Source organism: Helianthus annuus, chromosome 9 (genome assembly GCF_002127325.2).
Source record: "Helianthus annuus cultivar XRQ/B chromosome 9, HanXRQr2.0-SUNRISE, whole genome shotgun sequence".
NCBI classification, from domain to species: Eukaryota; Viridiplantae; Streptophyta; class Magnoliopsida; order Asterales; family Asteraceae; genus Helianthus; species Helianthus annuus.
The window spans coordinates 8,554,099-8,581,114 of NC_035441.2; the positions used below are offsets into that span (position 1 = coordinate 8,554,099).

At 34.9% G+C, this 27,016-nt stretch overlaps 2 protein-coding genes and 2 long non-coding RNA genes across 4 annotated transcripts; 3 read left to right on the plus strand and 1 right to left on the minus strand.

Moving 5' to 3' along the window:
* Positions 1 to 2,299: 2,299 nt before the first annotated feature.
* On the plus strand, positions 2,300 to 7,929 carry LOC110877139 (rac-like GTP-binding protein ARAC7). The gene is made up of 8 exons (XM_022125298.2): positions 2,300 to 2,645; positions 5,050 to 5,137; positions 5,465 to 5,574; positions 6,280 to 6,343; positions 6,696 to 6,760; positions 6,885 to 6,950; positions 7,069 to 7,178; positions 7,689 to 7,929. The coding sequence occupies exons 1-8, from the start codon at positions 2,547 to 2,549 to the stop codon at positions 7,717 to 7,719; spliced, it is 633 nt and encodes a 210-aa protein (XP_021980990.1). The 5' UTR covers positions 2,300 to 2,546; the 3' UTR covers positions 7,720 to 7,929.
* A 1,711-nt stretch (positions 7,930 to 9,640) lies between these two features.
* On the plus strand, positions 9,641 to 10,147 carry LOC110874090. The gene has a single exon (XM_022123000.2). It carries the CDS (start codon positions 9,641 to 9,643, stop codon positions 10,145 to 10,147), a length of 507 nt encoding a protein of 168 aa, XP_021978692.1.
* A 548-nt stretch (positions 10,148 to 10,695) lies between these two features.
* LOC110877138 lies at positions 10,696 to 15,593 on the plus strand. The gene is made up of 4 exons (XR_002556792.2): positions 10,696 to 13,631; positions 13,907 to 13,981; positions 14,133 to 14,958; positions 15,176 to 15,593. It is a non-coding gene; the product is annotated as an uncharacterized LOC110877138 (long non-coding RNA).
* An 8,299-nt stretch (positions 15,594 to 23,892) lies between these two features.
* LOC118481939 lies at positions 23,893 to 25,902 on the minus strand. Its single transcript, XR_004866372.1, has 3 exons — positions 25,479 to 25,902; positions 24,390 to 24,456; positions 23,893 to 23,934 (listed from the first exon to the last, which is right to left on the minus strand). It is a non-coding gene; the product is annotated as an uncharacterized LOC118481939 (long non-coding RNA).
* Positions 25,903 to 27,016: the final 1,114 nt, after the last annotated feature.

Below are 27,016 nucleotides of genomic sequence, written 5' to 3' on the forward strand. Positions count from 1 at the left end.
CCAAACAACTGATGGAAAACTTTTTAAGCACTCCGTTTAATTGCTAAAAATTGACATGACGGGAGATCTGCAAAGGATTACAAATGAATCAATGCACCAATAAACAATAAATCAAAACGTTAAATACCAAAAAATAAATCACACCAATTTAAGTTACCTTGCTGATGTCCTAAACTTTTGTACTGGTATCACCTATCAAGACACTTGGTATCACCTTTCACATTTCCATCTCCTCAACAACCGTCCAGCAGAGGTTGCTTCTAATCAACAAACTCTATAAACCAATAAAAAAGCTTTAGAAAGACAAAGTACAAAACATATAAAAATTAATCTACTCGTAATCACATGATACAACAAAGCAAAACATACCAGAGTTACCGATTAAGAGGAGCTTGTACAAAAGCGTTCATCGAGTACGATAAGAAACCTTAGGAGATCTGTTTCTTCTTCTGAGGATAGAAAAGGTGTAATCATGTTCAGTATGAGAAAATAGATAAAACGAAATAAAATTTCTGAATAAAAAAATAGATCTTACATAATTATTCTCTTCTTCAACCACTCGACGGTTCATGATTTAGGGTTTCAAACGCCGGTGTATCCAATAGAAGTAACCTCTGCCGTACATTGTTGAGGAGATGAATATGAGAAGAAGAAGAAGAAAGATAAACATCAGAGAGGATAAACATCGATCGGAATAGAGCAGAGCAGAGAGAGAAAGAAAGCATTAGCCCTAAATGAGTAAATGGGGGATGATATAAATAGAGGAGGGTAGTGGTACTGTTGGGCGGGAAAAGAGAACTGAGGATGCCCTAATTAAGTGACACGTGGCCCAAATAGCTTTCATTTATTATATATAATAGATAATGGTGCATAAACTGAAAACAATATATAATCTTTTATGTTTTTTTTGCCCTTGTATCCCTTAAACTCTAGTTTTACATCACTAAAGGCCTCTTAGGCCAGAGGGTATGGGGGCTCCATCGTGCCACCTCATCTCCTATAGTGCCCTCTTCGGCGCCACCATCCACACCAAGCAAATTAAACCGGGGGGTCATTGATGGGGCTCCATCATGGTAACGAGGAAGAAGGGCTTTATCAGGTGGGGCCCACATCATTTCAGCCAATAATTTTTTTTTATTTTTTTTAATTTTGTTTAATAGGGGGATCCATCCCACACCATGCAAGTTAAGGGGGGGGGGGGGCGTGATAAAGCCCCCTGGCTGATGTGGATCCTAGATGGCGCTGACGTGTCTTGATAAAGCCCCTATGGGCTCCATCCCACACTCTCCAACCTTAGCTTTCTTGTGAGGGTTTGTATAATGGTTTTACTAAACTTCTATCATGTCATACTCATATATCCAAAGTGGTTTAAGTTTTCAGAGTCACTAAATGTATGGAATGATTTCATATGGAAATTATGCAAAATAAAAATAAATTTATGGGTGAAGTGTGTGAATGTGATTGGTCAAAACATAAAAAAATAGTTTCATTTCATCCTATGCTCCAAGCTCGTTGCTCGTCTCACCCACCGCGCTCCGCAAAAACCCCATAGGGAGCGGGGGCGGTTTTCCACGCCCTCTTGGGTTGATGTGGCGGTGGGCGTTGTTTCATTACATGATAGTCTGAAGTTGTTGGGTCCTGAAAAGAACTGCTGATTATGATAGCCAAAATCAAGGCGTTGACCAACACTTTACAGAAGATTAATGACTTTGACTTACAAGTACAAAATGTCGATTCCCTTCAAGTATAGAATAGTTGGCTAGAACTACTGGTTAAAAGTGCTGGTGTTGAAGACTAGAGAAACTGCTGGTGAGGTTGACCGACTATTGTTCCATTCTAGACATTTGTCTTGTTCCAGTAATTATGTGTATTTTTTAGAAGTAGTTTCTCGTATAAATATATCACGTAACTATGTAGTTTCTTGAAAAGAAGAGCAATTAGAGACTGTTTAACAACTCCTGAATGGGTAAGTGTTGAAACAGTAAGAAATCTGAACTATTAAGAGTCAGTATAATGCTTAACCATTCAGAGACAAACATGACCAATTTAGATAAGAAGTCTTAAACATTTAAACTAAATATGATGCTTAATCATTCAGAGGCAAACGTCTAAATCATTCAGACATCTGCTCTACTCACATAACAAACAGTCTGAACCATTAAGTGCTGAACCAGTAAGAATCCAATTAAAACTAAAACAAATAGCCCCTTAATGTATTTTAATAATTGCACATCAATCTAAACATAACAAAGCATAGGAAACATATTACAAGACAAACACACTTATTTTCACAAGGTAGCATAATAATAAATGTTTTTATTTTCTTTCTTGAAACCAACCAAGTACACTCTTGGAACAAGCCAACAAGGTGGCAATATACTAAACTAAACAACACCCATTTGATCAGGGTCTTCCTTCTTCTGCACAACCTTTCTCTCTCCTCTCTGAATCTTCTTCTCCACTCTTCAAACACCATATTTATTTAGGGTTTATTTTCCACTAAAAGTATCAGTTAAAGAAGTTGCAGAAGCTCAAAAACACAAAAAATGAGTGTTTCAAAGTTCATAAAATGTGTCACTGTTGGTGATGGAGCTGTTGGCAAAACTTGTATGCTCATTTGTTACACCAGCAACAAGTTTCCTACTGTAAGTATATATATATATCTGTCTGTATATATATATTTTTTTGTATTTTTTGGAAATCCCATTTCATATGTGAAAAACCCTTTATTGTTCTTGCATTTTAGGTTCTTGATTTTGGGTTAGACCTTCTTGTACAACTTTCAATACACAATGTACAAGTCGCTACAGCATAATTATAGTTGTACCTGCTAAGTATAATTCATTAATTTGTGGGTTTTTGTCTTTTTAGTAGCATCATTTGTTTCTAGATGTTGATAGCTTTATTATTGAGTTATGTACAACTTCCGTGCACAATGTACAAGTCACTATAGCATCACTACATTTGTTCTTGCCAGGCATAACTCATTAATTTGTGTGTTTTTTTTCTTTTTTATAGTAGTATCATTTGTTTCATTTAATGTTGATAGCTTATTTATTATGTGAGTTATGTACAACTTCCATTGCATAATGTACAAGTCACTATTGCATTTGACAGGTATAAAATTATGATTCATTAATTTGTGGGATTTTGTCTTTTTTAGTAGCATCAATTGTTTCTAGATGTTGATAGCTTTATTATTGTGTGTTATGTACAACTTCCATTGCACAATGTACAAGTCACTATAGCATCACTACATTTGTTCAGGCCAACTATAACTCATTAATTTGTGGGTTTTTGTCTTTTTTTAGTTGCATCATTTGTTTTTAGATGTTGATAGCTTTCTTTATTGTGAAGTATTAGTGCTACACTTTGTACAACTTAGACTTCGAGAAGTACAAGTCACTAATGCATTGTTACCTTTGTTATTGTTAGTTATATTTTGTGGATTTTATTCTTTAAATGATGATTACTTGTCGGGGTATGCACGGTTCGGTTCGGTTTTTGGGTAAAATCAAAACCGAAACCGAAATGTCGGTTTTTGGCTTTTTAAAACCGTTCGGTTTTGGTTTTTTCGGTTTCGGTTTTTATGTCGGTTCGGTTTTTCAGTTATTTCGGTTTTTGGAACAAAATTATGGAAGATTCAAAAAAAATATAAAGTATAATTTAAAATATAAGAATCTTTATTATATGTTTACGTTTAAGTTATTACAGTTAACTTGTTTAATTAATATTGTTTACATAAACCTAACCGTCTAATCTATTTTTATGTTTTTCTAAAGTTTTTATTAAGACATTTTCTTTTATAATAATTTGAAGATCATTTAATTTTTATATAAAATTTTGTTATTTCTTGTAGATAATAAATAGATCACTTCAATTATAAATAAACATGTAATGTTTTTATTATAGACACTTAACATTCAAGAGCAAATATAATAATTTCTACTAGCATTGGGTTAAACATTTAAACAACTTAAACTTAAAAATATATGGATTGTAACTTATCGGTTCGGTTCGGTTTTTTTCGGTTATTGAAAATGGTTATCCAAAAACCGAACCGAAATTTTCGGTTATTAAAAATCTGAAAACCAAACCGTCGGTTCTTGTTTCGGTTCGGTTTTGTCGGTTATTTGGGTTACTGATGCGGGCCCAAGCGTAGAAGAGCGGGCCATCCGGTACTTGGAGGCCCAAGATCGCGTCACAAAAGGGGCTTCGCTGAAATGGCTCTAACTTGGGCTACGGAGGTCCGTTTGGGGCGTGTGACCAGTCAAAACGAACGGGAGAACGAGCTCTAACTTGCTGCAAACGCCGACGGCGGTTTGGGTCATCGTCCGTGCCGAAAAAACGCTTATTTCTATTAGTTTTTTCCATTTTTATGTTTTTTCATGTATTTTGGGCATTTTGTTTTTGGGCTTGTGTTTGGCCCGTTGTCTTTTTTAGGCCCATTTCGAATTTCTGTCATTATTTATATGTTCCTTTAGTGAATGAAACAATCAGACTTGAATTTTGAGAAAAGTTATTTTTCACTTCAAATTCCGTGGCCTTTGGGTTGCAATTTGGGGGTTGGGGAAGAGACACACGGGTATTCGTAGAATCAACGTGTTGATCTTCGTTTATCGTATCACTCACTACATCAGTTACGGTTTGGTTTTTTCGGTTTTCTGCTCACCCCTACTTGTGGGCTTGTGTAAATTTTTGATTCTTGTAGGAACGATTGTATCTTTTTAGGTCTTTTTTCATAATACTTGTTACAACTTCTATTGCACTCTGTACAAGTCACTACAGCTTCATTACCTTTGTTTTCTCTAATTATAATTTGTGGGTTATTTTTTTTTAAATCTTTATCAGATTTTCAATGCTTAGATATTGATATAGCTATCTTTTATAGTGAGTTAGATCTTCTTGTACTACTCCCACTTCACATAGTACAAAATCACATTTGTTTTTGCTGATTATAATTTTAGTGGGTTTAATTTTTGGATTTTGATATTTTTTTTTTACCTCTGTTTTATTTTATTTATTTATTTATTTTTAATTTTTTTGCAGGATTATGTTCCAACAGTTTTTGACAATTTCAGTGCTAATGTGGCTGTTGATGGAAACATTGTCAACTTGGGATTATGGGATACTGCTGGTAATTTACCTCAATACAATTTATATATGATGTCCCACTTTGTCTGTATCCCGTCTTTGTCATGTCACACTTGCATTGTAGACTCGTAATGTACAATATAGTACTACAAACTATGTTGTACAGTATAGTCTACAATGTAGGTGGGACAAAGATCGGAAGTGGGACATCTTTGTCCCACCTGCAGTATGCCAGTATGGTTATACCGTACAACACTACATACCATGTTGTACGGTATAATGATACAATGCAGGTGTGATAAAGTATTATTAAAGATCCAAATCGGTACCCGGTTTCATTTTGACTTTTTTTTTTTTTTGTAATTTAAAGGCCAGGAAGATTATAGTAGATTAAGGCCCCTAAGCTACAGAGGTGCAGATGTATTTTTGTTAGCTTTCTCTTTAATCAGTACGGCAAGCTATGAAAATGTCTTGAAAAAGGTACACTTTTTTTAGTGCTAAGTGCTCTCTCCTTTTTATAAATATTCAAACTTTTAGTGGTCACTTTAAGATTCATAGTTGGCTTATTTGAATCTGAGTTGAGTTTTCACTATCAACCCTTTTTGGTTTTTGATTCTTGAATCTCGAAAAAGAAAAAAGAAATCATGACCAGTGGCGAAGCTTGAAAATTTCCACCGGGGGGTCGGAAGTCACTGGACCTAAAAATTCTATATAAGTAATTATTTTATACAACCGGGGGGGGGGGGGGGGGTCGAAAACGTATATGCCTAAAAAGTTCTATACGAAACGTACATACATAACATTACTGAGCGAAAAGTTTGGGGGGTCGGGCGCCCCCTCCCCCCGGCCACTTGAAAGCTACGCCCCTGATCATGACCCCCCCCCCCCCCCCCGGCCACTTGAAAGCTACGCCCCTGATCATGACCAAGTCGAATTGTATTATTTTGTTCACAACACTAGGATCATTTTGACTTTTAAAAGTCAAATGGATTTTCTTCTTACTTCAAAACCGATAAGATTACTTATATAAACCCTATTAAGTTTTTGATTCTTGATAATGAAAAAAGAAACCATGAGTTCAAATCTGTTTTCTGTTAACTTCTCGGGACGGTATGATTACTTTGACTTTTAAAAGTCAAGTGGGTTATCTTCTAACTTTAAAATTCATTTACAACTTCCTTACAGTGGATGCCTGAACTTCGACGATTTGCTCCAAATGTTCCAGTAGTACTTGTGGGGACAAAATTAGGTACAAACTACATTTCGCATTATATACGATCATCTTATTTTTACATTTCATTTTAATAAAATTTATGTAAAGCATATTCAAGATTTTGTCAAAAAAACTAAGGGTGTCAACCGTGTCGGGTTGACGAGTTGAATTGTTGAAACCGAACACGACCCATATATATATTCGCATCAAATACATCAACCCTAACCCGATCACACTTAAAATTGTGTAACCTGAACATGACCAGTTTACGCCATCTAAATTGGTTAGATATGACAACCCAAAAATGATTATTTTCGTGCCATGTCAAAAATTTTCAAAAAAATAAAAATACCGCGGATTAAGCTCCTTTGTATTTTTTTCCTTATAGATCTTCGCAATGACAATCGATATTTAGCTGATCATATGGGTTCTAATGTTATTACATCTGCCCAGGTACTAAATAATCAATATTTTGAGGGTTTTTTTAGATTATATATATATATATATATATATATATATATATATATATATATATATATATATATATATATATTAATATAATTGTTATGTTTGTTAGGGTGAGGAACTGAGGAAACAAATTGGTGCAGCTGCTTATATCGAATGCAGCTCGAAAACTCAACAGGTAAACTTATTTTTCAAACCAAAATGCATTTATTTTTCATCATTGTTTATTTACTAGTTTTGAATAAACTTTGAAGTAAGCTTATTTTTGTTTCTTTGTTTTGATTTATGATTAATAGAATGTCAAATCGGTTTTTGATACGGCCATTAAGGTTGTTCTTCAACCTCCAAGGCGGAAAGAGGTGATGAGGCAGAATAGGCGTAGAAGCTCCTCCGGTTGCTCGATCATGTACGTGCTACACTATACAACATGTTATATTTTTAGAGTTAAATGCCATTTTAGTCCCTGTGGTTTGGACCATTTTGCCAGTTTAGTCCAAAAGTTTGAAACGTTGCCATTTTAGTCCAAATAGTTTTAAAAGTTGCCATTATAGCCCACTGGGTTAACTCCATCCCTTTATTCTGTTAACCAGAAGGGCATTTCGGTCATTTTATATGTAATTCTGTTAACTAGAAGGGCAATTCGACCATATAAAATGATCGAATTACCCTTCTAGCTAACATAAAAAATGGACGGAGTTAACCCAGTGGACTAAAATGGCACCGCTTGAAACTATTTGGACTAAAATGACAACGTTTCAAACCTTTGGACTAAACTGGCAAAATGGCCCAAACCACAGGGACTAAAATGGCATTTAACTCATATTACACCCAGTTTAAAATTTTCGTTTTGTGGGTCCTATTTATACGATCCAAGAAGGAAACTTACCTTACACAAACTTTTGCTTGATGATAACAGGAGCATTATGTGTGGTGGTTGTGCTGCGTAGGGGCTTCCGTGTAGGATCTTTGATGTCGGTTTTGTTAATTTTCAGACTAGCGGATTTATTTTGATGGATTTATGTGTGAATGTTTCTAGTTGCAGTTGATATAGTTTGATGATTTAGTGTTTTTGCTGCTGGCTGCTTTTGAAGTTTGTATGAATAAATGTATGTAAAACTGTGGCGGTGTATGTTTCTGTTAATGGTTTAGTTTGCATAGAGCCACAACTACCGTCAGATATGACGATCATGCGTGCATTGGTGGTGGCCGCCTTGGCTCATTTATAGTGGTGGAAATGTGTCATGGTTTGGTTCAACTGGTTCGAGCCTTACAAGATTGGGCAAATTGATCTCAGTGAGATTGATTATAAAACCGTTTAGTGGTTTGCTCAGAATTATGGTCAACCGGATCAAATTGTTTCGATTTAACTGGTTTAGCTGATTTAAAACCAATAATAACAGCTCTAGATAAGCATATTGATATCTTCTTAATGGAGTAACAGGTAAAGGTTGTTTTCAAATTGTGATTGTTTCAGCAAATTAATTCATATGGATGAAGAAAAGTTTTTTGAGTTGAAATTGTAAATTTACTATAGTCCAGGGACCAAAGTTGTAGTTTACTTATTTGTTTTTAGTTTCTTTTTTATCCAAACTTTAATTTTTCTTTAATCTATGATATAATATATAGATTCAAAACCGTATTTATTTTTAGGAATAATGGATTTTAATAATCCAAACTTTCATCCATTGGCCGGCAACGGACCCAACTTCAAAAATAACCGGTGGTGGTTCCAATTTTTCGTATATTGTAAACCAATGGACTTTTACTAAAAAAAACCCTTAATTTCTTTTTGTCTTCTTATCCTTTTCGGTTTAGTAAAGGTCCATTGGTTTATATTATACGAAAAAGCTGTTGAAAAGGATAAGGAGACAAAAAGAAATTAAGGTTTTTTTTACTAAAAGTCCATTGGTTTACAATATATGAAAAGTTGGGACCACCACCGGTTATTTCTGAAGTTGGGTCCGTTGCCGGCCAATGGGTAAAAGTTTGGATTATTAAAATCCATTTTGCCTTATTTTTATAGTCCAGGGACCAAGGTTGTAGTTTACTCTACTTATTTGTTTTTAGTTTATGTTTTTATTCAAAGTTTATTTTTTCTTAAATTTATGATATACAATATATAAATTCAAAACTGTATTCATTTTTATCTAAATTTTAGTATATTTTTCTATATTCTGGATCAACTCATATTCATCTCGTTACCATGCTGGCGAGACCTTCATGGCGCCCCGGTTTAACTGGCTCGGTATCGGTGGTGGCGCCCCTCCGGGCTATCGGTGGTGAGGTGGCAAATATGGCGCCCTTCACACCCTCCGGCTTTAGTATTTTTTTTATTATATATTAAAATTAAAAATCATAATAAAAATAAACTACATAGAAAAGAAATTAAAATAAAATAGTTAAATGGGCGAACTTCCTACTTACTTTTTTTTTTTTTTTTTTTTTTTTTTTTTTTTTTTGGAAACGGCAACTTTCATTAACAACTCGCACTACCTACCAGCAATACACTAGTAGGTAGCGGCAACAAGAACAAACACGAAAAAACGAAAACGAAACAACAATTACAAGAAGTGACGACAACAAACAGAACAAATAGATATGTTTTTTCTCTGAGTAACAAAGACACGATCATTCACGTGACATACAAAAGGTTAGTCAAATGAGATAGAAAACAAACGGATTAAAAGTCAACGCTAGAGAACAATAGTAAAAAAGTCAAAAATCCAGAATCACTCATATTGGATATTTCTTTCCTCATTCTTTTCATCCTCCACCCATTTGCAAAACCAATTAATTTCTGAAGTCCCAATTCACCATTTTGCAAAATCTTTGAAACACACAATTCATGGGACAATCAAATTCAAGAACATGGAACTATTTAAAAAAGCGAAAACCATCCGTCTTCGAAGCATAAAAGACAAATATATGATCGCGGATGATGACGAGCAAACGGTTTCTCAAGATCGTGATGGGTCAATAGAAAAAGCCGAATGGGAGGTCTTCCCAACCGGAGAAAAATACATACGTTTTAAAAGTTGTTATGGAAAATACCTAATGGCGTCAAACACCCCATTTCTTCAAGGGGTGAAGGGTAAAAGAGTCATTCAAACTGAATTGAAGCCGGATTTGGATGGAAGTGTGAATTGGGAGCCATTACGGGACGGTTTTCAGGTTCGACTTAAAACGCACACGGGTACTTTTTTACGCCCAATTGGCGGGTTGCCTCCTTGGAGGAATAATATCACGCATGACAATCCGCATAGACCAAAGACAAAAGAAAAGATTTTGTGGGATATTGAAATTGTAGAACATCTCCCGTCTTATCGAAAAACAAACTCGGATTCACAACTTTATAGTATGCTAGATCCTAAATGATTGTAGGGGTTATGGTTTTGTGAAGTCATCTTTATAATGCAAATTCATATTGAAATATTGTGTTTTTAGAATAGAATGGTACTTTAATGTTCATTTTAATAGGTAATTTGGTTATTTAAAGGCTTATATATCAACTTTACATGTTGGTAATAATAAATTGAAGGCCAACTCAAACAATTATTGAAATGAAAGGCTTATATATCAACCTTACATGTTGGTAATTATAAATTGAAGGCCAACCCAAACAATTATTGAAATGAATATTTAATATCACAGTTGATTTTCTGTCCGCGCGTTGTGACGGGGACCCAATAACTGCAAAACGCGTGTCAGCAACGGTAAGCAGATACCGAATATCAAAACATAAATAAAAATGACGCGGTATGTATAGTCACTCCGTCCTAAAAAAACAATTTTAGATAACCTAATCTATAATCTATAATTCATTCATATATGATAAATGAAGAAGTGAATGAACAGTGTTTGTAAGCGTGTCCTTTTCTAAATCACTATACGTGTCTTTCTAGATATTTAAAAGTTTGGGTGGTTGTTTACTACTCCAGACCAAAAATGCAATTTAGGAGAATCAAAAGAGAGAGGAAGAGAGTGGCTGACGGAGAATGTTTAAACGGCTCCGCCGCCTCCGCCGTGTTATACCGTCTGACCAGTCAGTCGTCGGTCGTTTAATAGGTGGATGGTGGTGATGTTCGTCGATCTTTGTTGCGGCGGTCTCCATTTCTTTCGATCTGTTTTTTATAGGACCCGAAAGATTCGTCATCGGAAACCCTTAGCGGCTGTGCATGGCGGTGTGGTCGCCGATATGTGTTCTGGTTGGTCTATGTGGGTATTCACATGTTGCATTCAGCGATCACCAGTTATTGGCCTCTGATTTGGTTATCAGAAGCTTTAGGGTTTTCAGATGCGGAGGTGACCGGTAATCTGCCGCCGTCTCAGGTCTGTTCTTCAAGCCGACGGTAGTCGGCGATGGTTTTACCATCGTCGGTGGTAACCGGTTATCTAATTGTCTTTTGGGTCATTAGGGCTGTGATGATGACTGACAGTCATCTGAGCCTCCATTATGGGTTTGAGGCCTCCCATTGTTAAATATTACTTAGTACACATCATAAATCACAGTCTAAGGTGCAAGATTTGAGAATGTGGAACTGATATTGTACAAAGGTTTTTATATTCTTGATTGGATTTGGTGTTTTGCAAGATATGTATGAATTTGATGAGAAAGATTTTCATTACAATACAGGTGTTTGTTTTCGTGGTTTGCTCTGATTGACCTATTTGGGCGGTCATCCCCTTTTAAGACGTGTGTCTTCCATCCTCACACCTTTGTTCCGATCGACCTATTTGAGGTGCGGTGGGTGTTGCCGACCACTGGTCTTCCTCCAGTTGTTGACAGTGGATGGTGATGTTGGTCACGGAACTGTAGAAGTCTGTGTTCATTATATCATGTTGTGGGTCATTTGCTAGCACCTTAAAATGTCACATGAATTGTGGTCTGGTCGCCAACCACCGCTCCTGGTGGCGGACGGTGATGATTGTGTTGGGTGTGTATATCATTCAAGTTGTTTTTCCACTTTGTCATTAATTTTCTTATGGGTTCTGGTTTCTTGGCTGTGATCTTTTTGTGAGCCTACTATACCGACATGATTATACTATATGTTTATTGAATAGTAAAAAAGGGCATCTTATTTTTAGGGCTTTTGGTTGCTTGGTTGTGACCTATATGTGAGCCTACTGGTATTTTGCTACAGTTTTGTTGGTTGGCTGTGGTAATGGGTTCTGCCGCTAGGCTATGATGATCTCAAAAGTCTTTTTGGGTGATGATGGTGTGGCAAGGATGGTGGATGGTAGGTTATGACCTGCAACCCACCTTGCAACCATGATTTCTGGTAGATCTGAGCCACGTAGTTTTGCTGTACCTTTTTTTAAACATGCTTCAACATGTGTATTGATCATATTTCTAAAAGGAGAGGGTACAAGTGAAGTGGCTATAACCACATTGAAGGACTGTGGGCAAAGAAGCCGGTTAATATGTATTATTTTAAAAGTTTAATTTTTATTAATAGGATGTTAAAAGTTCTGTTCATGATTGTTGAAAAAATGTTTTTTGTGAAGTTTGTTTGGATGGAAGTCCACCTGCATAACAGCTTGATGCAGGTTTTGGAGATGATGTCAACAACGGGTTGGTTCACATACAGGTTGGAATACATGTGTGTGGAAGAAGTGTTTCTAGATTGGGGTCTGTTTTCAAAGTGAGATTAGGTAGGTAGTTCACCGATTGATATAACGGCCATGAGGGAGAGGTAGGGGTGTCGAAAGCGGACATCAGGGAGGGTTAATTGCAAATTTGCAATGGACCTCAGAAGTCCACTGGATGAGACGGTGGGCATGCTAGAAGTCTGCTGATGTTGACGGTGGGCTTCAGTTCTGGACTTTTTTGATGCAGTCGATCACAGGGAAGTGATGTTGATGAAAGACTCAATTCCGCTGCTAATCCATGTGGACTACGAAAGTCCATGGAACAGATATATTTATATATAACATTTATTGAAACATGTATCTTTATTTTAATGGGTTCTATTGATAAACATTACACTACTCAAACAAATCTTGAATTATCACAAACTGGAGGGTATTCCAAGACTAAAAATTTGACATGGGTGGATGGTTTTGGTTGGTTATATGGCACGAATGGTTTTTTTTTAACACAGATGTTTTTTTTATAGTATAGATTTTGTTTTTGTTTGTTTTATGTTTGGTTTAGGGCTTATCATAAAATGGTAATTATTTTGCATAAAATGGAATACAAAGATATAGAGATTTGGACACGGTAATTATTTTGACCACTTGTGTGCCGCAAAGCGCGCGCTAGGTTTAAATCCTAGTATATTAAAAAGGAGAAGTGACGTACAAGATAGTAATTTTGTCATACGTATCAATTTTAAAGCAATATGTACAAGGTGGTTAAAGCCATGAAAATTGTAATTTCCACTAAGTTTAAGACGCCTAAAAGGGTAATTGTGGGATTTCAGCATGAAATTCTAGAAAACCCAACCAGCTCCCGGTAAATGAATCGTCTGGCGTTCAATTCGTCTTTTCAATGGAAACATAACAGCATTTTATAGCTCAGGAGATGAGGGTTATGGGAGATACATGGAGATAGCACTCAAGAGACGATACTCATCCTAGGGCCACCATAGCCGCAGGCTTCACTTCCGTTTAATTTTCATTTTTTCAATCTCTACATCCCATCTTACTCTATGTATCTATTTTTAACCTAATCAATCTTTGTTCTTTTTCTATTTGTATGGGTTCAAGGACAATTGTGCTAACTCAGGGTGTTCAGATCTAGGGTTCTGACAAAATGGAGATGGTTACGGGTTCCGGTGGCGAGTGTGTTAAGATTAGACAACTATCAGAGGAGGATCGACCTTCCAACCATGCTACGGCAAAGATTCCGGCAACTACGGTAAGGTTCTGACGAGTCTGATCTCCCTCTACATGTTCTTACTAATACAAGCTCTGTCGAATTTATATAAACATTTATGGTTTTGTGGAATGATGAGATCACAGCGATGGTGGCTAAAACGATGTTCGACGCTTATTATTTTAAGTTTTCAGTTTTACATAAGCAATTGATTCTTTCTTTTTACTGTTTGCGATTTTAATTTACTATTGATTTAGGGGGTTTTGAGTTTAAAACTGAACTTGAATTGGGTTTTTTGTTTGATTTATTATTTATAGATGAATGTTTGTGGCTAACCCGATTGTGACGTGTTATTGGTTCGGTTTGTTGCCAACCCGAATCTTTATGTCCAGGTAACTTCTTTATATACAACCTTTTTGTAAGGCTTGGCCACGTTTGATTCGCATTTAATTCATCGTCTTCAGTCACAAATTTCTTAGCTCTTAATCAGTTCACTGTTTATTCTCTGTCTTTACATTCTGATTGTTGGGTGGATGCTGGTAGTTGGAGTTCGTAGCTAGGGCCGTCTTCTCAGCAACCGTGGTTCATGACTAATACGCCGTTATTGTTGTGCCTGATGTAAGTATCCGTGCATAAGAATACAAGCCATGGAGATTATCAAACAAAAGAACAATGTGCAGACGTTTTCCAGTATATTCTTCCATACGCTAAGGCTTCTTCTGTAAGCCTTTCATAAATCATAATCAGTTGAGAGATGACGAGATGAGCAAAAGGCATAGCATCGCGGCGTCCTCTGTGAGAGATGACGAGAGTATGGACAGTTCGCCGTCGGTTCCGAGTTCCTATTTTACCGCACTATTGTGTGCATAGTCATTGCTAGAATGGCTTTATAGTATGTATTTCAGCATCTGTGTTAAACTTAAAAACGACAGTCGAGGTGGCGGTTGTGGAGGAAGTCGTGGCGGTGGTCGAGTTGCAGTCGAGGCGGAGGTGGAGGCGGTGGAGAAGGCGGAGCTTTGTCGACTCTACTGCAACACTTACGAGGTTCTTGAAAATCATAAAAATGGGAAAAAACATGAACAGAATATGGAAATACAGGAAGAATTACAGCGGCTTGTGGGAAAAACACAAATGTCGGTTCCCATGGAGAGCCGGAAGTCAAAGTCGAAAGTCAAATGATGCAGGCTGAAGGACAAGGGAATAGTTTAAAGAGAAAAATGAGAGAGGAAATACTAACCAATTATTATTGCAATGTTCTTGACATCAGTCGTAAGGAATCGAGATGGTGAAGTCCCGTTATACCCTTTTCAGAACCAAACATTTCTCCTTTAAGTGGGAACCCTCATTTGTTTAGAGTTCATACGTTCGGGTAAGTTAAATTTATCTATAGACAGAACTCATGAGTCATGATTAGCTTCCAATTTTGTTTTTGTTTTTGTTTTTATGAGGTTATCTTGACTAATCTAAGTTATGTTGTTCAGTGAACGACATAATGTACGTTGCTTAATGTGATGCAAAATTCAAATAGAGGAACACCTTTGTTTTATTCTTTTCTGACGGTGAGAATATTTTTCACTTCCAACCAGGCTGCAGCGGACCTGGCTTTTATATATGGGGAGGTGTGGATCTTTTTAGCTACAGGAGAGGTTTATTGACACGTCTTAGTGGAAAGGTGAAAAAATAAAGTGCAGTATCAATTTCAGTGAGCCAACCTTAGGTTAAAATGCTTAGTATGTGCTCTGAAGAGAGTCCCTTGTTCTGGATGCTTAGTGAGTTGGTGAAGCTAGCAAACCACAACAGTTCAGTGGCCAATCTTATTTTTGCATGTTTGCATCGCTGAATATTTCCATCGCTTATTCAACCATATTTTTTCTCACGGTATATTGTTTTGTATTATTAAAGTATATTGTTTGAAAATGGAATTGGATTATAATATCTTGGACAAACCTTATTAGTTTAGAAAGGTTGTATGTTTTAAAATCAACACTAGGCCAGTTTTGACCCGTTCTCTTTTAAGATACAAATATATCTACGCATTTGACTGGTTTTTCTTTAAGTTGATACTAATCTTTTTTTTTTTTGAAAGAAAATGAATCAGAAGCTTTTATACATTGAAAGTATCTTGCAGTTATTGTTGAATGGGATAAAATGTTAGACATCCGGAATGAGTTGTGGTTCGTAATAGGCGTCATAATTGAATAAGATATTAGTCCGGACACCCGCCGCAATGCGCGGGCATCCCCACTAGTATATAATAATAGGACCCACACGTCCTACACGTTGGAAATTCGGTTGTTTTCAGTTCAGTTATTACGGTGCTAACACGTTAAAATATGGATGAGCTAGGTAAAGTAATAGCACCGAAAGTACGGTATAGTATTTGAAGGTAAAAATCAATAAATACAGGTATGGTGCTAGACCAGTGTCGAACCGAAAATAACAATTGTGAAAACGCCAAAAGGTGGGTACCAAATTGGTACCGAAAATGATTTGGTATAGTAAATTTGGTACCGATACGATACCAGTTTGATTACAAGATTTGATACGATTTGCTCATCAATAATTTAAATATCCAAGTTAATTTTACATGCAACAATTCATTCATTACAGAAAAAGACAAAAAAGAAAGCAAAATAAGTTGTTGTGTATGTTAAACCTCATTCAAACAAAATATAGTTTACTTACTGTGTGTATGAAAAGTAATCTAAACGGTGCAATTACTTGCATTGCTACGTTGCTACAGGATTTGATAAGCTCGGTACCAACCGGTACTGAAAATACCGTTACCGAAATCCCCAAAAGTGGGTACCGGTACCGAATATACCTGGTACGGTACTGGTCGGCACTGGTACGACACCGGTATTAAAAGGTAAAAATTGATGAATACCGGTGCCGAACCGGTACCGAAACACACCCTTTACTTTTAATATATTCGATACCATTTCCTCATGCTTAGTGAGATTACTATTTATTTTACTGTTCAAATGATACAAAAATTAATATAAGGATAATTTCTCTCTTTAATCAATCTTTCTTCATCCCAGAAAACTTCCCAAAGACATTTATTTTTGTTTTTGAACACAAACAACTTCTGATACTTTTGTTTTTTACCACAACTTGTTGTGGGTTTTTGATTTGGGAAAAGTCCCTCTTTAGTTTCTACTTTTCTTTTTAAATTCAAAACTAAACTTTATATACAACATTATAACTAACAAGTTCAACAATATCAATATTTAATATTATTTTTATTATTATAATTATTTTTGAGAATATTTAATTTTCTCTAAATTTTTAAAAGACGATATTTTCTTAATAAGATAATAATTATAAGATAAAACATAATAAGATAAATAGTCATTGAATACAATAAATGGTGCAATGCTTCAACAGTGTATTTTTTTTAACAACAAAGATTACATAAACACTTCTCCTAAATTACATCAATTCTACCCCATGTCAGGATTTGAACCCTGGTATCTCCTCAAGAGGCACAAAGCCTCTACTTCAAAAGGGAAAATGAAGAACGGTGAATTTGACAGAAATTATTAAATTTGACCAGTTTTAACCTAAAGATGATTTTGACCGATTTAAGGAATTAATTTGGTTATACATGGTTTCACAAGTCTAAGATACATGACTAAATCTGTTTCGAAAGTGAAATTAGTCTAAATTTGAAGTTCGTTTTAGTGAAATGGGTTTGGACGGGTCAAAGAGTTAACATATAATGTTTTTTTTAAACAGCCAACTAAAAATTTTATTAGAAATGGATCAACAAAAAACCCTAAACCACATCAGATAGTGTGATCGATTTGCAACTACCAGTTTGCGACTAATTTGCGGCCGGATTATATTTCTAAGTTTTATTTTTTTATTCATATAATTTTTGCGACCGAAAAATACAGTCACAAATTTTGCAACCGATTCTTTAGTTTTAAATAGTAAATAGTGTGACTGATTTACGACCCGGAAAAAGAAAAAGCGGTTGCAAAATTTGTGGCCGTTTTGTGACCGAATCTTTGTCGGTCGCTAATTTTGAGATAAATATGGTTCGGTCGCATTTTGGTCACTAATTTTGCGACTGTTTTTTTTCCGGTGGAAACTGTCAGTTTTCTAGTAGTGACACCCAAACAAGACACATCGGAGTTACACCAATTTTCCCAACATAGATCCACCGCTTTGGAGCGATGCTTTATCCATAAAAATCCCATACCTTAATCTCCTCTAACGTTGTGTTCCATGTTCCATTTAATGAATGGAAAAAAGGGACTGGAAGGATATTAAAAAGAAGTAGTGTTTCAAAGTTTTTTAAAGAAGGAAATAGAGAGAAATAAAAGAAAAATTTATGTTTATTTCTTTCATTTTAAATCCATTTAAATTGAAGAGATTTGAAAGGAAATGAGTTTTAATACATAAAATCTTTACCTTTTTTCATGATATTCGAACTAGGGAACATCGGGAACACGGTAATTAATTAAATCTTTTCTTTCCACTCCTGTAACACCCTAAAAATATAAAATTATATCTATATATCTATATATATTAATAAATGAGATGATTTGAGCCATGTGTCATTGGATGGTGGAGCAATTTTGCTTATGTGGCATCCAGTAGAAGGTGATTTTGGGAGGGAATCCATCTCATTCTCTATAAACAAACCAAAATTCTCAATACACAAACCAAAAAACAAGTGGGACGCGGGATCCGGCAATGTTCGGGTCGGATTTTTGGGTCACCCAATACTAAAAATGGATCCTATATATTATCTTTACAACCACGATTTATCATAACCTCATTTTTCACAAACCCTACATACCAATTTCCTAATTCTGCTTCTTCCTTTTTCACCGATCCTTCTTCCTTCTTCATCGATCGATTGTAAGAGTTAACCCTAACCTTTTTCCTTTTCATATTGTTCATATATTTTTATCTTAAATCATTGATTTTGATGTTATTAATGATGGTTGCATTTTGTTTTTTCATATGATCAAGACCGATTCCTACGATGTTTTGTTTTGAAGTGTTAATCAGGTATCATCTTTGATCTAATCGATTTTATCATCAACATCTTATCAATGAGAAAACTTAATAATCATATAATGACCAGTTACCATTCAGATTAAAGAATTGATTGTGTTCTTTTTTTACATTGTTTGATTTCTCATTTTTCATCAAATCGGTTATATTAGAAAATATCATATTTAACTAAAATGAACTAAAATTATATTATAAATTATCAGATTTAAATTCAAATTTGGGGTTAAGAATTTTCAAGATTATCTTTAAAGGAAATGAAAAGACATGATATCTCTTCAAAATCTTACATTTTCAATCTTTTTAATCCTTTAAAGGTTTGTTATTTGATTTGCGTTCTTCAATTTTGCGTATTCTATTTTGATATTCTTCGTATTTCATCCAACAAGATGGTAAGGGTTTATTCAGGGTTTCTAGCAATGTACTGATAGGTTTCTTCATATAATTTTTTTCTGAATTAAGGGTTTCTGGCAATGTATTGAACATCACCCAGATGATGATAAAGAAAAGAGCCCAAGTAAGTTTTTCTTTTCTGAATTAAGGGTTTATTAATTGTGTCAGAATTGTTTTGTTTAAGGTCCCCAGATTGAGAAGAAGAGCGTCGATGTTGTTTGGACGAGGGTAGGTTTCAGCAGATTTGAAGATGAGTTTTTTTTCTGGACAACATTCTTCATCCGACAACTAAGGTATGAATTGAATCACTGATCTCGAGCTTCTTCTCATGTCCATGATTGTGATTGATTTTTTTTCAAAATTATTTAGATATTGATTATATTATGAATATATTAAGCTCACTGGTTTTGAATTTAAGTTTGAATGATATTCAACTATTTAAGTATATTGTTTTGACTAATTATTTCAAAATTTGAATTTTTGAAATTTATATCAATTATGGATGGATACTTATCAAAGTTGTCTAATTTGTAACGGATTTCCAAATTTATCGAGATAACTTATATTAAAGTTTTAATTGCTTCCAAATTTTGTGTGATTTCCATAATTTTCGACAATCACATTATTTTTCAAGTTTCTAAGAATTTGGAAAGATATATAGCATCTGTTTTAAACCTAAATGACCTCTCTGTATGTCAAACATGGTTTGGTTGTTGACGCACAAGCCAATTAAACCACCCCATCAAATCAAGTAAGTAAGTCAATAGATTAATTTAAGTGTAGTCTAGGTTTTAACTGCTACTGAGTTGTTGAATCTGCAGTGTTTTGGGCTTATGTGTCGTGTTCTGATTACCTGTACTTTTTTGAGTCAAATAGTTATATTATTCTTAGGATGATCATTCAGCTTTGTTGAGCTTGCAAGTATGTTTATTTATCCATTACATCTACAATACGTTATCAAAAGTATTTTATAAAAGGTTTATTGTGGTTACCGTTTAGGGATTGTGTATCCGAACCGATTATACCTTCAATTTAGTTTAGGATATCTTTTTGATGTTTTGTTATTTGATTACTGTTGTCATCTCAGATCTGCAAGCCGCATATCATATCAAATGAAAAAATAAATTGAAGGTTAGGGACTTAGAGTGTCGACACACTTCTGGTGTTGGATTATCGACACCTGCATCTTAAATGAAGATGATTTTATGCAAAAATTCATGAAGTTGCAAAAGTGTATATTCTGACCACATGAGTTTTTATTCGTGAAGTTGCAAAAGTGTATATTCTGAACACATGAGTTTTTGTTTAGAATGGGAACATTAGCATACCAAGTATGCTTTGCTCAATTATTGTTTCAGTTTGATACCAGTTTTCTGATTGTTGGATGGGTTGGGGACTAACTTCTAAAATGACTCTTTATATGAAATCATCTCTATTTGGTTTTGTAGATTGAAGGTTCATATCTTGAAGATGGTAAAAGTCTCAACAATTGGGATGTGTTTTCTCTTTAATATTTTCATTTTAGGTTTTATTTATCCATTTTTATGTCAATTTGTGTATTTTCATGTTTGTTTTTAATGTGCAGGCAACATTTGAAATGGTGACAATGGATTCGTAGCTGCTGACCAATATCACCAAATATTTAGTATCTTTCTTTTTTATTCATTTTTCTCTAATCTATATAAAAATGTTACTTTCAGGTTCTGGAAAACTATTTGAATCTGATTAACCAACAGTAGTTGCAGAGACATTGTTTCTCTATATCATGGTCAATAATTCTTCTAGGTTCGATATGCAACTTAAAAAATGTTAAAAAAGACTGAATATATATATATATATAATATATATATATATAATATATATATATATGTTTGTTTATCAATTTCTTACATTTTTTGTTCTTTCCGAGTTTATCGGATGTTCCCTATTTTTATGTGGGCCATACGGATCACCTGTGGGATATTTATTCAGTTGCAGATGCAATGGATTGTGCCTTGGAGCTGATTAAAAGGAAGAGAAAACATTCATTTTGACATGGTATGTATTTCTATGTTATACGGTTCTTGGTTTTTTGGATTTGCAATCTGGATTTGAAACATCGTAACTTTAGATTAATGGAACACTTTCTTTGTACCAATTCAAGGGAAACAGTAAATTACGCTACGCATCAGCAGCAGCAGGAATCCGAGAGGGTATAGATTTGTTGAATGTTTTGAGGAATGTGAAATTTTGATACTCTTTTCAACATGATCGCAAAGGTATGCATGCTTTTCGATCCATTTCTCAACGCTTACGGTTGTAAAAATGGTATTTAGTTCGTATAACCGATCCAAAAAAAACGATAAAAAAGCTGGTCAAAAAAACCGATAAAAAAGGTTCAAAAAACCTGCCAAAACACCTGCAGAACGTTGCTGCCTTTGCTGTTTTTACAGAAAAAAATGCAGTTTTTGGCCGAAAAAATGTTGTTTTTGCTGAACCGGATGCCCAAAAGACCTGCACTTTTTTGATTTTTTTTTTGCTAAATAAACATGCTGCTTGTTGGGTTTATTTTTGCTTAAAAGCCTACAGTTTTTTGCCAATCAGATGCGAAAAGAAGCTGCACTTTTTCGACCTTTTTTGCTGAATAAACATACTGATTTTGGGGTTTTTTGCTTAAAAACCTGCATTTTTTGCCGAACCGGATGCCGAAATATACTACCCGTTTTCGACGTTTAGTTGCCGAAAAAAACCCGGTTTGAGAAATCATTTTTTAATATAAACGTTTCTAGTTTTCCGGTTAACCGGTTTTTTTTCTATAATCTGTTGTTTCATTGGTTTTTATTAACAAAATCCCAACCATATCCCAAACCGACAGTTCCTTTTCTACCCTACCGGTTAGAAAAAGAAACGGTTTTAATAAAAACCGCTTTCGGTTTTTTGGTCGGTTTTAGTTGGCAAACCGGTTTTATTGTACAAAAATGAAGTAATCTAATATGTTAATTGTTGGTTAATGTATCAATTTGTTTGTTTGCCTTTTGATTTTGACGTATTAATCATTGATATTTATATAGGTTTGCTAAAGTAATCTCGTTTCGTTTATGTATAGATCTGTGGAAATAATCGTGGATATATGTATAGATTTGTGCAATTAAAGAATCTGTTAATCGTTAGTTTGATTTTCTTCTTTGATAAGTTTAGGTTTGTTGAATATATGGCCGTTAAAGCTTTTAAATTTAACAATAATCTCTTTATATATAAAAGTTTTGCAGTAAAAAAACAAAGCTACCAAAATCCATTTGCAAGTTCATTTGAATTAGTTGTATTTTTGGTCATTTTAATTTTTCTAACTTTTATTTTGTTGCAGTGTAAGCCTTAAAGCTTCCATTACTCAGGAGGAGTGAGGCCTATTCTCAAGACAAGTCATCAAGGAAATGGGTATGTATTTGATTTGAGTTTTTGAAGAATTATCTACATCAAACATGACATAATGTATATTATAAAGAATATGGTTAAATAAATAAAATAACATCATATATGTGTAACATCCATCTCATTATTTAAGATTTTAATATAAAATCTTCATTTTCAAAGCCAAAATGAATAATTACAAAACTTAGTTATAAAAACTAAGATTACATAAATAAGTTGTTCTAAAATTACCAACTGACTAGTTTAAAACATTCAACATATAGTTAGTGTTCACAAAATAAACATCATCTAAAACAAGATTAAATTAGCGCGGAAGCTTCAAAAATTTGTGTTCGGTTCTTGATTTCTTGCTTGATCGGCATCCGAAATGAGACGAATATCACCTAAGGTCAAAACCACAATAAATATTAGTTTTGACAACAATAAAATGTATATAAACATGTTCTAGTATCATACATATGAAAACAAAAATAAAATTTCAATTCTTGGTCTGTCGCGCCACGCGACAGACTCTTTTGAATCCTTCGCGCCCCGCGAGCGCTCTCGCGTGTCGCACCAGAGCTAAGGTACCCTGTCGCGAGCCGCGGGGGAACCCGTTTTCCAGCGGCTGCAGGTTTAATCCCTGCATTTCTGCCCAGCTCCAAATTTTTCCATAATCTCAACTTCAAACTAGCATAACTTTTTACCTGCTTCTTTTTCCTACGCGTCCGTATTAAAATACGGATCTAATCATTCAAATTTCACACACCGAAACCCGATTTGTAAAAGAATTGTCCATAAATCCATATTTTGATTATTCAACCCGTTTGTCATATGGCATACTTTTCATCATTCATTCTTTTGATTTCTAAACTTAATTACCCACTCCCCGGGCTTGTCAACTTTGGCGTGTCATACCATTCTATGGTTTCACGCACATAATAGAATTCATGCTCGTTTTCAATAGTTCGAGCATACCACTTGATGCAATTTTACAAGTACATCGTTCTAGCTATTTGACCCAACATCAAGGGGTTTTCAAATCAACTTAATGTATCCATTACATGGCGATACATGCCTTATCACTAGCATATTTTGCGACTTTCAAATCTCTACTTACATCATCATTTTAAATACCTAATTTTGACCTGTTTGTTTTGCCGAATGAACTTCGTCACTTCTATGGCTTACCAACATACACCAATTATTCAAAATTGACTCGTTTGGTGTAACACCCCCAAAATACCACCTGCGGAAACCCCGCGAGGCGTGTTACACATCAGAGTCTGAGCCACCAATCACATTGAACCAATAGTAAATATTTAAATAAAACATGTCATTAATTACCAAGATTAATGTCAAACATAATATCGATTCACAAAGAGTTGTATAGCGGAAGCATATGATAAGTCGTTTAGCAATTGTTTCATAATAAGCCCAAAACCAATGTATCAATTAAAAGTAATCCAATAACTTCGATCCATGACCACTCCCGCACTTCCAGATAGCAAGTCCGTGTTCCAAGGTTAACGACCTACAAGCATGCAAACAAGTGTGTCAGACTACGCTGGTGAGTTCAAGGTTTCGTTAACGTGATTTGTTACCAGACGTATGTTAATGCGATTCAATGCTGCGTTACGACGTTGTTCATGTTAGATACCCTAGGGAGTGTGCCCATGTGTATCCGGGGAGTGGGTACCCCTTGTTTGCTATGTTGCCATCGTTAGATACCCTAGGGAGTGTGCCCATATGTATCCGAGGAGTGTGCCTCTAACAACCATAGCCCTATCCAGATAATTAGTTCACGCCCGTCCTTACGGCCCGGTGTGAGGTTTCCCACCTAATAGCGCTATCAACTAATTACCCCCATTGCCCTCCAGGCAATCACCAAATCCGATTAAGTTGTTTACCCAATGTTTCCCTTCCAAATGTTTACCAGTTGTCCCAAACCACCGGGACGCATGCTTGAGAAAAATGCAATGAACTCACCTTGGTTTGCTCGGTTTGATTAATTACTTGCTCACACAATTCTTGCTCACACTCAGTTAATCGAAGCCTATGGTGTTCACGTTTGCGTAATCAGTTTCACATACACTTGGTTCATATATATATACGTACAATATCATGATAGTATGCACTTCAAGCAATGATTTCTAAACATCACATAATAGTAACATGCATTCCAACAAACCCTAACTTTAAACGTATGTTTCAAAGCAATAAATAAAGTCAAACATATCACCCATGACAAGCATTCATGTTTCCTCAACTAATCCTATCCATCGTTGTCATGCAGTTACTAGGGTTTCATGATCACAATTTTTTTTTATGCATACCTACTGTTCCTACCTCAGACCATTCAAACAACCCACTAGCAACGAAGCCCGGGGTGGCGAAACTACAATGGGTCTCGTTGGAAACCTATCAGTTCTAAGTTTCACAGTTCCCATAAACAAACTAAATCATTACAACATGCACAGGCTAATTCATCGTTTTGTGTTATGCCGCCAATATCAAACAAATGTTTAACTATATTATCCCTCAAAAGTCAAGATCTCACATGGATATCCAATGATTCATAGCATCATTACTTACATGTTGTTACTGGACCGATTTGTATAGTGGCCTGCAAGTTTATTCATGTGATTACATACCTCTAACATGTCACATATTCATCACATTAATCAAACACCCACTATCTAACTTTCATCAAACAATTGATAAGGTTTAATACATTTAATTAACTAATCTGACAACATATTTAAGGTGCACATGGATTAATGAAATAGAACTACAAATTCTCATGGCCATCATTTACCTATATGTGCACATGGATTGATAGGGCCTAGAATATATAAATTCACATGTTACTGACAATACCATTGAAACATGTATATAGATTTTATATATATATATATATTTGATTTCTTTGCACATGGCAGCCACTTCTCAATTCCAAATTAACAATTGTTATCATGCTATATACTATCAACTATAATGAACCGATTAAAACTACTGACATGAATCAATTCCCTAGAACTCCTATTATTAAGACATCACAATGATATTAGTACTAACCGAGATGACAGAAACAGTAGGTTGGATCGATGTGGAGAGCCTCAAGGATTCAGAATGGTTGCCGCACAAGAGAGGGTAATCTAGGGTTCGGTAACTGACGTTTACGTACAATGAGCATCTATAAATCAGATAGATGTTTGGGCCCTATCTGGGCCGAAAGCCCAATTCGGCACAACCTTATGTTTCGTCAACTAAACTCTATGTTTCATCATGTGTAGCTTGAGGTTATTACACAAGGTTTCAGTCGGGCGTAGTTTGCAATTTGTGAAAGTTTATTAGCTTAAAATAAGTGTTTATAACAACTACCATAACCAAGTACTACACATACTTAACCAATACACATATTCAAATAATTTCAAAGACAGTTTGTAACAAGTAACATATCAAGGAAAGATCTTGGTAACTCGGGTTGTCACATTTGGCCTATTGAGTGAACTTCGTCACTTCAATGATAACACTTTTGTCACACTACGATATTGCTACCAAGCTATAACTAAACATTTTAGTAAAATTTAACGAAACTAAAAGTTACGTACTTGCCTGTTTCATCGTTATTGATTTCTAACCTTAGTTCCCATTCCCGGGCTTGTTCATCTTAGCGTATCACTCCCATTCCATGGTTTACGCTTTCATAACTCAACTTTAACGAGTGACGTTCTAGTCACTTCGAACACGACCATTTCGACCGTTATTTTAATCCGTTCTTTAACTAGTGAGTTACATCACTTATTATACATTCCAAACATGACTAATTAAACAATAATATCATTAAGCATACCTAACCAACCATTTATTTTGACCCGTATGGTTTGTCGAGTGAATTCCATCACTTTTTAGACTTACCAAATGATTACAATTTTTCACTATAACAACTTTTGAAAAGGGAAAAGGGAAAATTTCACAGAATAGTAACAAAGTTTTAAAAGTGTTCTAATTAGGTCACTGGTCGCTTTTTGTCACAATTAGATAACGTAACATTCAAATCGAGCCATGTCTTTTTTTTTTCACGTGTCAAGAAAAAATGGAGTATAACATGCTGGAGTCGAATTGTTTTAATATATGAAATTATATTTATTAAAAATAAAAACCATTTAATTACATTAAAAATTAAAAAAACAAGTTATAATCCACGTCATCACTCGACGTTAGCATCAAATAAAAGAGAAAAAGAAACAAAAATCCACATCACCACGGTTACCTATGAAATGGATGAAAAAACCCTTAATTTTAATGAAGAATGAATGTTGAGTGATCTGATTGGAACACTTTTAAAACTTGAGTGAACTAATAGGAACACTTTTAAAACTTAATTACTATTCTCCCAATCTCCCTTATAGAAAACTAAACTATAAAAATAGAAAAAAAATCCAAATTAAAAAAATGGTTAAATGGGGGTACATGGTAGTTTATAATGGCGTACAAGAAGTGATGACAACAAATAGATATTTTTTCTTTTGAGAAACAAAGATACGATCATTCACGTGACATACATAGGTTAGTCAAATAAACCAACGGATTTAAAAGTCAACGCTAGAGAA

Coding starts and splice junctions, on each gene's coding strand:
- LOC110877139 (XM_022125298.2), top strand. CDS start 2,547: ATGAGTGTTTCAAAGTTCATAAAATGTGTCACTGTTGGTGATGGAGCT. Junction 5,138..5,464: donor GGGATTATGGGATACTGCTG/GTAATTTACCTC, acceptor TGTAATTTAAAG/GCCAGGAAGATTATAGTAGA. Junction 5,575..6,279: donor ATGAAAATGTCTTGAAAAAG/GTACACTTTTTT, acceptor ACTTCCTTACAG/TGGATGCCTGAACTTCGACG.
- LOC110874090 (XM_022123000.2), top strand. CDS start 9,641: ATGGAACTATTTAAAAAAGCGAAAACCATCCGTCTTCGAAGCATAAAA.